The sequence below is a fragment of the Canis lupus genome, chromosome 2 (assembly GCF_003254725.2).
Source record: "Canis lupus dingo isolate Sandy chromosome 2, ASM325472v2, whole genome shotgun sequence".
Classification (NCBI taxonomy): Eukaryota; Metazoa; Chordata; class Mammalia; order Carnivora; family Canidae; genus Canis; species Canis lupus.
The window spans coordinates 34,086,295-34,099,470 of record NC_064244.1 but is presented as its reverse complement, the minus strand read 5'-3'; the positions used below and the strand labels follow the sequence as shown (position 1 = coordinate 34,099,470).

The 13,176-nt window shown below is 36.2% G+C and overlaps 1 protein-coding gene across 7 annotated transcripts in view; it reads left to right on the top strand.

Annotated features, from left to right (window-relative positions):
* The window catches only part of PFDN1 (prefoldin subunit 1), an 81,576-nt gene that overhangs the window by 43,407 nt on the left and 24,993 nt on the right, over positions 1-13,176 (top strand). For 6 of the 7 annotated variants that reach the window (XM_049101799.1, XM_049101803.1, XM_049101798.1 and 3 more), the window contains one exon: positions 6,671-6,755. In XM_049101799.1, the coding sequence (XP_048957756.1) occupies positions 6,671-6,755 (85 nt within the window). Of the gene's footprint in view, positions 1-6,670; positions 6,797-13,176 lie in introns of all 7 variants that reach the window. The other variant, XM_049101805.1, reaches the window with a different exon arrangement.

Genomic DNA, 13,176 nt, shown 5'->3' with positions numbered 1-13,176 from the left:
AAAAAAAATTTGTAGGAAATGTAGGTTTACCTTTAGTGAGGCTTTAACAACTTGTAGCACTAATTCACATAAGTTTTATAAGTTAATTGTTTAATGTCGTTGCTTTTAGAAATAATTCACAATCTGTCGATTTTGTCATTTGCTTTTTGATAACTACTTATAAAAATAAAAATAATAGAGTCCTTATATTCCAGTTAGAACTGATACCTGAAACTAATATAATGTTACATGTTGGTTATATCACAATTAAAAAAAGATAACCAAGTATTTTTTCTGAGTAAAAATGAAATGTTTTATATATATATCCTACTTAACTTTTAAAAAAAAATTTGAACTCATAGCTTTCATTTTGAAAAACAGTTATTTACATCCTGAAGATTAAAATCTGAAAATTATGCTCCCCCTATACACTCCTCCTATATAACTGAGGTATCTTTACAGATTTTTAAAAAAAATTACCATTTCACTATGTTTCTTTTTTTACTGTGTTGAATTTTAAAAAGTGTTTTGTTTTGTTTTAAGATTTTATTTATTTATTCATGAGAGACACACACACACACACACACACAGAGAGGTAGAGACATAGGCAGAGGGAGAAGCAGGCTCCATGCAGGGAGCCTGACGCGGGACTTGATCCCGGGTCTCCAGGATCAGGCCCTGGGCTGAAGGCAGCGCTAAACCGCTGAGCCACTGGGCTTCCCTTAAAAAAAAAAAAAAAAAAAAGTTTTTAATTGAAGTGTAGTTGACAATACAATGTTAATTAGATTCATGTGTATAGCAGTAATTCAAGAAATGTATATGTTCTGCTCACCATGAGTATAGCTATTATCACAGTACAATGCCCTTTCGGTACCACTGATTATATTCTTTATGCTGTACCTTCTTTCCCTGTGACTTACTCATTCTGTAACTGGAAGCATGTATGTCCCATTCCTCTTTACCCATTTTGCCATCCCTCTACCTACCTTCCTTTGGTTATACATGTTTAGGAGACTTTTTTGTTTGCTCATTTTATTTACTACTGTGGTGTAGACAGTTTTCTTCTGTTTTATCCTACTGAGGGGCAAGTTCTTCATTCTGACTGAAGGTGGAACCCTTGGGGACCTGGCTTTAACTGAGGATTCTCCTACTAGTATCTTCATTTTGTGTGGTCTCTAGATTTTATCTCCTGTTTTTTTGTTTATTTGTTTTGTTTTGTTTTGTTTTTTGCCAGTATGGATCCTCAAGGTCTCTGGAATTCAGCAGGCACTCTCAAGTTGAAAGCAAATTTACTCCTTTCATACCTTTCAGAATTCCTGATCTCACTTCTTTTGGGCCTCTGGAATGTTTCATGTGTGTTTGCTCAGCAAACTGTTAGAAAAACTTTTTTTTTTTCTTTTTTGCTTTGTTTTTAATAGGAAGAATGTTTAGGGTATCTCTTTTCCATTATGCTAGTAATGAAAGTCTCTACTTGTTCAGTATTCCACAATATGGATGTACCATAATTTTATTTTTAAAAGACTTTTAAGTAATCTCTATACCCAATGTGGGGCTCAAACTAAAAACCCTGAGATCAAGAGTCACATGGTTCACCGACTGAACTAGCTGGGTGCCCTGGATGTACGATAATTTTAAAATTCCTTCTTTACTAAGGGATTTAGATTCTTCTTGCTTGCTTGCTAAAAAAATCATGACAAAAATTTTTTGCACATAGATCTTTGTGTGTACATGCTAGTGGTTTTCATCATAAGTGGAATGAGGGAAAGAAGCAAGATAGACTCATTCTTTTTGTTCTGTTTTAAGTAGGCTACACACTCAGCATGGAGCCTAATATGGGGCTTGAATTCATGACTCTGAGATCAAGACCTGAGCTTGACACTTAACCAAATAAGCCACCTACGTGTCCCAAGATAGACTCATTCTTATTCATCCTTTTCTTTGCCACTTAATTTGTGAATGCCCTAAATGCCATATGTTTTTACATTTCTTCTAAAAGTTTCCTACCCATATAAAATATATTATAAGCATATTGTTGTGTTTGAATAATGTGTGTCCATGTGAGCATACCCAAAAGACAACGTTGTCACTCATCTTGGATTGTATTTTGGGCAGGTAAACAACACTTTTGATTCATGCTGAGTCATAAGAAAGTGGAAGTCATGTACCAACCTGCAGGATATTTCAGAACATAGCCTCTTATATTTCTCAAGAAACAAACCTAAAAGCCATCATAAAAATTATGTATTTGAAAAAAAGATGTATTTTTCATGGCATAATTATTTTGTTTAAATCTTTTAAATATTTTACTTATTTGACCAAGACATAGAGCTAGTGAGCACAAGTGAGGGGAATGGCAGAGGGAGAAGCAGGCTGAGTAGTGTACCTGACATGGCTCTCTATCCCAGGACCTTGGTGTTGTGACCTAAGCTGAAGGCAGATGCTTAAATGACTGAGCCACCCAGGTGCCCCTTAGATGGCATCATTATAAATAAATGAAGAAGTTAAATAGCAGGCTACTAGTGCTTGAAAGTTGACAGTGCAGGGCCACATATTATTGGTTTCCAGTGTAGAAGCTTTTTATGAGCAGTAACTCTAGTCTAGAATATATAATCCTGAATATTGTAAGCACATTCTTTGCATGTCATTTGTCATATAAAAATAATTTTCCTCTTCACTGTTTATTTTTCCTTTGTGGCACATTTTGAACAGCAGAATCCTTTATCTACCATTTGGCTTTCCATAAACTATCAGGCAGGATCTCTGTGAGATTCTCTACTTTGAGAAACTATGTGCTTAATATTTATGATATAGGAGTCATAATTACGTTATTATATGTTTTATCTTCAAAATAGCATCTGATAATTCAGTGCCTTTTAACAATAAAAAAATACTTCTAAAGAGTTTTTCCAAAAAGTCAAATATTTCTTGGAGCCCTTCCCAATCTTCATTAGATTTATGGTTGGCATTTTTTAACTTTTTTATTTTTTTATTTTTTTATTTATGATAGGCACACAGTGAGAGAGAGAGAGAGAGGCAGAGACACAGGCAGAGGGAGAAGCAGGCTCCATGCACTGGGAGCCTGACGTGGGATTCGATCCCGGATATCCAGGACCACGCCCTGGGCCAAAGGCAGGCGCCAAACCGCTGCGCCACCCAGGGATCCCTGGTTGGCGTTTTTTAAAAATCAAAGACTAAACCAAATTTTCTGTATATTTTTTCGTCTGAATTTTACAGTGTAACTACTCATTGAGGTAAACATTGGAGTTTATTCAATACTCATCCTTGTTTAAAACTTTTATGGCTGAGATGTCCTTATATAGTAAAATTGGCCAGCTTCAGTGACACCATCTCTCTGGCCTTTGAAGTTGGCACAGTCCAGTGTAACTACCTAAAGTGTGTGTGGTCATGGAAAAACATGTTTTTGTTGTTGAGTGTTCTTGCTTTCTAGTAATTTTATTTTCTGCTTAAGGGATTTAGTATCTGTTCAGATACTTTATTTTTAAAGGCTACATAAGTAATGACTTGATCTCTAATCTTAGCTTTGAAAATTTCCCAGACACTAATAAAGGTAATGTCTGATGACCTATTATTTGAGAATACTACTCACTGGCCAGCAGTCAGTGCTATTTAAAAATGTGTATTTTACTCTGAAAATTATTTCTGTGGCTAAAAGGCTTTGTTAGTAAAATTGTGCATGTTATGACATAATTTGGTGACTTTTGTGCCTAGATTTACAATAGTTTTTACATGGTACCACTGAGACTTAGTAGTTTGAAACACTTTGCTCTTCAGAAACTATACTAAATAGTTCTGAAAAAAATATTCATCAGAAACAGCACCTGTCTCTTGGACTAATAATAGTTTGGTCACAAGAGGTTATATAGTAGTCCTTATTTTGCATGAATGTGTGCTTTCACTGCAAGTGACTACATGACTAAAATTTTAACAAAGGATCAACTTACTACTGAAGACCAGGATCATTAGTTAAATGATGTGGACTGTCCCTATCAGGACATTAACAAGGTTAATTGTAGAGTGAAAGAGAACTTTACCAGATTGTATTATATATGTCAGGGTATATTTATAAAGAAGAGGAGCAGTTTTCTTCCAGATGTTTGGACAGAGCTGAAGTGCCATTTTTAAAATCTGTTTTTACTTGTTTTGTATCTATAATAAGATCCTCTTGATAAAAACCCACCCTAGACACAGTGGTGGTTTTTTTGTTTGTTTTGTGTTGTGGTGGTGTTTGAGGTTGGCAGAAAAAATGGCATATTGCTATCTTGACTTCTTATTTGGCTGTTAAAAGGAGATACATAGGTCAGTGAAACAATAGGGAGCCCAGAAATAAACCTATGCACATATAGTCAATTAACTTAGAGGAATATCTAGTGGGGGAAAGGATAGTCTCTTCAGTATATGATGTTGGGAAAACTGGGCCAATATCTTACATCATAAACAAAAATTAAAGTGGATTAAAAACTTCAATGTAAGACTTAAAACCAATAAAACTAAAAGAAAACATAGGTAGCAAGCTCCTCATATTAGTCTTAGTGAGGTTTTTTGTTTTCTTTTGTTATTGTTTGGATCTAACTCCAAAAGCAGGAGTAATAAAAGCAAAAATAAATGAGTGGGATTACATCAAACTACAAAACTTCAGAGCTTTGCTCTGCTTCCAAAGAGCAGAGGAAACCATTATCATAATGAAAAGGTAAACTACTGAAGGGAAGAAGGTATTTGCAAATCATATGTCTGATAGGGGTTAATGTCTAAAATATATAAAGAACTCTTACAACTCAACAACAACAACAACAACAACAACAACAACAACAAAACCCTATCCAGGGCAGCTCCAGTGGCATAGCAGTTTAGCACTGCCTGCAGCCCGGGGCGTGATCCTGGAGACCCCGGGATCGAGTCCCACATCAGGCTCCTTGCATGGAGCCCGCTTCTCCCTCTGCCTGTGTCTCTGCCTCTCTCTCTGTGTGCCTCTATGAATAAATAAATAAGTAAAATCTTAAAAAACAAAACAAAACAAAACCCTATCCAAATGAAAAATGAGCAGAGGATCTGAATAGAAGTTTTTCCAAAGAAGACTACAGATGGCCAACAGACACATGAGAAAACATATACACACAATAGAATAGTACTCAGCCACGTAAAAATGAAATATTGGCATTTGTGACAACACTGATGTACCTAGAGGGTATTATATTAAGTAAAATAAGTCGGAGAAAGACATACCAAGTGATTTCACTGCCAGTGGAGTCTAAAAAAGCAGAACAAAGAAAACAAACCCCAGATTAAAAGATACAGAGTTTGTGGGGAGGAACTGATTGAGGGGCACAATTGGTGATGGGGATTAAGAGGTACAAATTTCCAGTTATTAAAATAACTAAGTCTTGGGGTATAATATACAGCATGGTTAATACAGTTAATAATACTAACTTTATGTGGTGAGAAATGATAACTAACTAGACTTGTGGTGATCAGTTGATAGTATATACAAATACTGAATCACTACATAATACACATGAGACCAATAGAATATTATTTGTTAATTATACTTCAATAAAAACAACAAAAAGAAATGAAGTTTATGGTATGCCTTGGGTAGTTCAGTGGTTGACTGTCTGCCTTTGGCTTGGGTCGTGATGCCGGGGTTCTGGATCCAGTCCCTTATCAAGCTCTCTGCAGGGAACCTGCTTCTCCCTCTGCTTTTATGTCTCTGCCTCTCTGTGTCTCTCATGAATAAATAAAAAAAAAAAAATAAAGAAATGAAGTTTAGTTCTTTGTTGCTAAACTCTCAGGTTATATGCAAAGAGAAGAAACCATCTGCCTAATTAATTACAATCTTTAATGGAAATCTGTTATAGCCTAGTTGGACACTTGATTCCAGTAGAAGGAAAATAATTCATTTCACTTTTTTAAAGCTACAAATAGTTTATTCTTCGTTTCCCTACAGCAGGAATTATGAACATATGTTCACAAAATGGATTCAGTGCTAATTTTTAAAGCTTCCCCTATTTCCACTCTCATGAATTGTAAATAATTTGCCTGATGGTAAAATGGAAAAAGTTGAAATTTTCCACTTGTGCATTTTGAGCTTTTCAGAGGTACTATACACTCTGGAAATAATAATAAAAGATACTAGGCTTTTTTACAGTGCTTTTTGTTTGAGGAACTCCTATAAACACTAATACATTGATCCTAACACAGTACTTGATTGTAACTTTAAAAGGTCATGAGTTACTGCTGTTAGAAAAAAGTTTAAAAAGATTGGAGGGGGAGCTCTAACTTAAAAATATTGTTTAAAAAATATTAGATAAAGTTGATCTAGACAACTGAAAAAAATTATAGGGGAAATTTATTATTTAACTTTTCCCTTAGCATGTGATAGATTTTTATTCCTTTAATTTTTTTCATTTATTTATGAATCCTACTTAAAGCCTGATTTCCTTCTTAGAGTAGAAAGCAGAATTTTTTTTAAACTTTAGCACTCAGCCAAGGCTTAAACCTGTGGTGGTTTACTGAGTTTGTCACATTAATGTAGTAGTGCACTTTTTTGGTCCCAAGTTGGGAGATAGATCATCCTTTTAATTTTCATAGTTTAATGTTTATGGTATGTAGCTGTTGATTTTGATGATTATAGTGGACATGTGGCTTTAATCTTCAACTTTTTTGTGTTTTGTAGGTTTATTCTTCAGTCCAAGGAGGTAATTCACAGTCAGCTGTTAGAGAAACAGAAAATAGCAGAAGAAAAAATTAAAGAACTAGAAGTAAGTTTGAGTAAATATTGACAGTAAATTTGAAGAAAAAGGTAATTATCTCACTGTGTCATGTTAAATGAAAATGTATACCTGCAAAAGTCATGTCACATTATTTTCATTTTTTCAAATTGTGTTAGAGCAATAAAGCAGTCATATTTATAGCAGTGTGTAAGACACTCCTCCTTCCTCCCCCAAAAGAAAGAAAAAAAGGAAGGGAGGAAGAAAAAAAAAAGCGTCTTGGAAATGTGGAGATTTTTTAAGAAGATCAGATGCTATTAATCTGAATATATCTTCTCCATTACCTTTGAATGAACATGTCTGTTTTTAAAAACAAAGCAAGAGTACCTGGGCGGCGCAGTCAATTGGGTGTCCGACTCTTGGTTTCAGCTGGTCATGGTCTCATGGTTGTGAGATTGAGCTCTGTGTTGGGCTTTCCACACAGCATGGAGTCTGCTTAGGTTTCTGTCTCCTTCTTCTTCTGCCTCTCCCATTAGTGCTCTTTCAGTAGAATAGATAAATCTTAAAAAAAAAAAAAAAAAAAAAAAAAGGCAAAGCACATAGTGTATATTGAAACAGCCCATATTATGCTGGATTGGCCTGAGAGTGGTTAATGATAATAGTATTGAAAGAATCTTGATATATGTCTCTTATATATTGTAATTTGCTTAATGAAGATTAGGTATCACTATCTGAAGATGGTACTGCAATGAGGAAAAAAAAAATTTTTTTCCAGCTAGGGAAAAGGTGATGGGTAAGAGTAACTTAGTAAAATTTTGGATAATTGCAATTTATTACATTTTCCATTAAGACCTTTGATGAGATATTCTTCTTGGGCTTGAGTGGAAGGTCCATCCTATATACATGGTAAAAGTTGGCCTGGGCAAAAGACTGGTTGTTATTTCTTTGGGGCCAAGATTTCCTGAAATGAGGGTGGTTGCAATGACTTCATAGGTCACTTTATCTAATTTGTGTGAGTACTGTTTGAGGCAGTAGTTCAGAATCTGACTCAGCCCTCTGTGGAATTGGTGAGACACCCCCTGTATCCTCCCAGGGATTTCTTAGGGGCACCAACTTGGAATGGCCTGGGTATATAGAGTCTTAGGTTACTTAGGTTTATTTTTGTTTGACTAGTGACCATAATTTAACCAACCTGATAATAGGTTTGTAGCTTAGAAAGGTGTATTATAAAAGCAAAACATTTATAGCATACAAACAAAAAAAATGAAAAAAGAAAAAACTTACCTTTTAGTAACCAACTTGTTATTGTGTCCTATTTTATCATTTTTGTTAGCCCAGCTGTTCTTGATTGAGTTTTATATCTTCTATTTTCAAGGATAGTAGTTTAAAAAACTCTAAATAAAACTATTTCATGTAGATAACCAAAAACCTGTTTTTGTAGCTGTAGGTAAATACATCTAAAAATTATAAGTAACCAGATGTATTGTGTCTGTGATTCTCTTTTTTATGAAAACACAAAAAATAAGTGCTCTATATAAAATTTCAAAATGATATGTCAATAAATATATTACATTAACACTGGTTATCCTAAGGAAATTAGATGGGATATGGGCATGAAGTTATTTTTTTCTTATAATTTTTGCATTGGGTAAATTATAACAAGCATGTGTTTACTTTTATAATTGAAAAGGATATGCCACAGGTAATGATTTTATTTTATAATTTTTAAATTTTTAAAATGATTTTATTTATTTATTCATGAGAGACACAGAGAGAAAGGCAGAGGGAGAAGCACGCTCTCCATGGGGAACCTGGTGCCAGACTCGATCCCAGGATCCTGGGGTCATGACTTGAGACAAAGGCAGACACTCAACCACTGAGCCCTCCAAGTGCCCCCACAGGTGATGATTCTAGCATACTGTTCAGTTTGATGAGTATTAAGAATGTTTTTTTCAAGTAAGCTTCATACTCAGCATGGAGCTTGAACTTAAGACCTGAGCTGATATTGAAAGTGGCTTAAACCACTTGAGCCACCTTGGCACCCTGAGAAGTTTTTTTCCTCAAAGTTACCTTTTTTTGGAGTTTCTCAAATACTGGTAGAGTATCCTGATATCTGCCAGATAATGGAAATGGGTTAGCTGGCTTGTTGATAAATGAAAATACTACTTTCCCCTCTTCCCTGCACATACCTATAATGTCACCTCTACAGTTTGGTATGTATCATTCCTAATTTTATTTTATGAACACATTCATACACCCATATACACTTTTTTTTTTTTTTTTAATTTATGATAGTCACACAGAGAGAGAGAGAGAGAGAGAGAGGCAGAGACACAGGCAGAGGGAGAAGCAGGCTCACTCCATGCACCGGGAGCCCGATGTGGGATTCGATCCCGGGTCTCCAGGATCGCGCCCTGGGCCAAAGGCAGGCACTAAACCGCTGTGCCACCCAGGGATCCCGATTTTTTTTTTGAATAAAGAGGAATTATGCTGTATACACAGGTTTTCATTATTTGATAGTTTATCTTTCCACTTCTAGTTTCTAGTTTATATTTTCAACATTCTTGTTTTCCACTTCTCTTACTGTTGTAGGTTATTATCCAACATTTAATTACTGCATGATCCGTACCTCTACATTTAATACACTTTACAGTACTGTCCTAATTTGTATTTTTGATAATATTTCCCACTACATACTCTTCTCTCTCCTCAAGCAAACCTGTATTTTACACTGCCATACTTCTAGGGTTTTGTTACTTCAGCCTAAAGTATATGCATGTCCCCATGTGCACTAATGCACACATACATTGTTAATTGTAGTGTTCAGATTCTGTTTCTTTTTTTTTTTCTGATTATTCACTTCGTGATTGAGAGACACAAGTCTGATCTCCATGATGATACTTACCAGTTTCTCCATCTTTCATTTTAGTGGGGATTGGTGTTTAGAGATTACTGTCTGTGTATTTAAGTGCTCATTATTACTGTGTACATAGTTCAGAGGATAGGTTTTATTTTGCTTTATATGTTTGGGAATTTCTCAGGTCTTTGACTTCCGGCTTCCATTGTCGTTGTTGAGAAGGCCTCTGTCAGCTTACTTGTTCATTTGTCTTTTTTTCTCTGTTTACTTTAATTAATTAATTATTTTAAAAAAGATTAATTAATTAGAGAGAGAAAGCATGCACAAGAGTGGGAGAAGTGGGGTGGGGGAGACGAGGAGAGAGAATCCTTAAGCAGACACCCCACTGAGCATGGAGCCCAACATGTGGCTGGACCCCAGGACCCTGAGATCACAACCTAAGCCAAAACCAAGAGTTAGCCACCCAACTGAGCCCCTCACCTGTCCCTCAGGTAACTTTTAATATTCTTTTTGTCTTTCATGCTTTGTGGTTTCTTTGTTTTTGTTTTTGTTTTAAAGATTTTAAAGATTTATTTTTATTTATTTATGATAGAGAGAGAGAGAGAGAGAGAGAGAGAGAGAGGCAGAGACACAAGCAGAGGGAGAAGCAGGCTCCATGCCGGGAGTCCGACGTGGGACTCGATCCTGGGACTCAGGCAGGCGCAAAACCGCTGAGCCACCCAGGGATCCCCTGTTTTTGTTTTGTTTTTAAAGATTTTATTTATTCATGAGAGAACAGAGAGAGAGAGGTAGAGAGAGAAGCAGGCTCCATGCAGGGAGCCCAATGTGGAACTCAATCCTGGGACTCCAGGATCATGACCCGAGCCAAAGGCAGATACTCAACCACTGAGCCACCTGGGCGTCCCATAAGCCACCCAGGCATCCCTGCAGTTTCTTTGGGATATGTTTAGGTGTGGAGTTAGTCTTTTTTAGACTATTTTTTTCTTATTTCTGCTTGGTTTAAGTGGGATTTTCTGAATCTGTGGATTAAAATCTTTCATTAGTTCCGGAAATTCTTACTATTTCTGAATATTACTTCTTCCCTGTTTTCTCTATTAAGTGTCTTCCTTCTGGAGTTTTCTCCTCCTACCTTTACTTATTTATTTTTTAAAGATTTTATTTATTTATTCATTCATGAGAGACAGAGATAGAGAGAGAGGCAGAGACACAGGCAGAGGGAGAAGCAGGCTCCATGCAGGGAGCCCGATGTGGGACTCGATCCTGGAACTCCAGGATCACGCCCTGGGCCAAAGGCAGGCGCTCAACCACTGAGCCACTCAGGGATCCCCCCCCCCCACCTTTAAACCAGCTGTTCCCAGCCACCCAGGTGTCCCTGATTTTTCACTCTTAAGTTAGGTCCTTTTTCCTTGTTCTCCGTAATGATTTTATTAGTTTTATAGCATATTGTGGTAATTTGAACTATATATCACCACTTAAGGTAATTGCAAATAGGGTGTCCTGGGCACCTGGGTGGTCCTGATGCGAGACTCGATCCTAGGACCCCAGAATCATGCCCTGAGCCGAAGGCAGACGCTCAACTGCTGAGCCACCCAGGCGTCCCTGTAGTTTCAAGTTTTGATCAAAGCTGTTAACTTGGCCCACTTTGTATGCCTCCTCACTTCCTGCCAGTAGTCTGTACAAATGACACTATGGATATACCTTTTTAATGACAGAGGTGCTTATCTGATTCAAGTTCTCTGAAATGAGAACCCATTTTTTTTCTTTTTTTTTTTAAAGATTTTATTTATTTATTCATGAGAGACAGAGAGAGAGGCAGAGACATAGGCAAGAGGGAGAAGCAGGCTCCTCGCAGGGAACCTGATGTGGGACTTGATCCCTGGATCCGAGGATCATGCCCTGAGTAGACACTCACCCGCTGAACCACCCAGGCATCAAAGAACCCATTTTCATTAGTATTTCCTGGACTCCCTTTTATCCATGTCTGTTCTTACTGTTTCTTCATGTTTGTCTTCTGCAAATATCCCCCCCAGTCTTTGCTGATGAGTGCGAAGCTTACCTAGAATTTGTTTAGCTCTTGATAAACTCTCTTAAAGCTGTGCATACATTGTTAGCCCATCTAGTGGCCTCACTTACTGGCCCTTTCCTTTTATGGAGCAGAGGTGGGGGTTCTATAACCCTGCTTTCATGTTCCCTTGATGGGAGTTAGATTATTTACCAGAAGGGTAAAGGCAAGTACTACCTTATTGGGAAGGTAGACCATATTTACAAAATACTACGCAAATATCAGGTTATTCTTTGGGTTGTAGTCATTTTACTGGGATTGATTAGAAAATCTTTTCATAAAAAAAAATCTTTTCATAATAGGCTCAAAATATGATAGTATTATTTAGATGTCTATCTCTCCTTTATAAAGATAGATCAGGTTCTTGGAGGAAAAAAATAATCATTTCATCCTAATGGTGATTAGTATAGACCAATGATTCTGGTCCTGGCTAAGAGAAAATATAAAAGGGTGGCTTCAGTATGATAGAGAGTAACCATGTTATTTATGTCTGTTTTTTAAAGATTACGATAATTTTTTAAAGATGGCTGAATGTCTGTAATACGTAATACAGTATATGTTAGAAAAGTACAAAAACTTATTTCTTAAATGACATGGATATAATTGGGGAGTTCGAATGATGACTCTTGAGTCTTTTTATTATTTTTTTAAGATTTTAAAATTATTTTTAAATAATCTTTACACCTGATATGGGGCTCGAACTTACAACCCTAAGATCAAGAGTTGCACACTCCACCAGCTGAACCAGCCAGGTACCTCTTGTCTGTCTTTATAAAAATAATTTTCGTTTTGAAATGAACATTGCTACAATGGGAAACTAGGTTATTTTTTCGTTGTTTGTTTGTTTTTAGAAAATTCAGTTTTAAAGTTGAGTTAAAACATTGATAGATTAAAAAAAAACATTGATAGATTGAGGCAATATGTTTCTTCTAAAGAGTAAAAAATACTTCCTGTATATTTTGCTTACTTTTTTTGAAGTAAGAAGGATATAATTTTATGGAGTTTGCCTTTAGAAAAACTTGGAATCACTTTTCAGATGAGCTAGAGTTGTTTCTTACCTCTTGCCTAATGAATTTCAAATACTTGGAATCCTTGAGATAACTATAAGGATGTGTGTTTGAGCACATTTTGATGCTCAAAATTGATGTGTTTGAGCACATTTTGACCACCATTCTCTTAGGTTCGCTCCTTTGTTCCACGTGAGAGGCAATCATTGTTTGAAGCCCATTTGCATTTAGTCTAAAGTTCCCATTATATTTTAGACACACGTGTATACAAGTTGATCACTTCCTTTCCTTTATCTTTGACTTGGTCATTGCCCCTTCCACTACCCTGGATAGCTTAGCAGTGACATAATAAGAGTAAGGAAACCCAGGACATTCTGGCCTGCATAATGCCACTTCTGACGCAAAATGTTACAATCTCAGGGTTGTGAAATAGCTCTGCAGCCCATGCTATAAGTAAAATCTAAGAAATTGTAAAAGTCCCTATTCTTGCACAAAAATGACAATTTTAGTCAGATAGTGGTTCCTGAAACAAGTAGGAAGAATGGT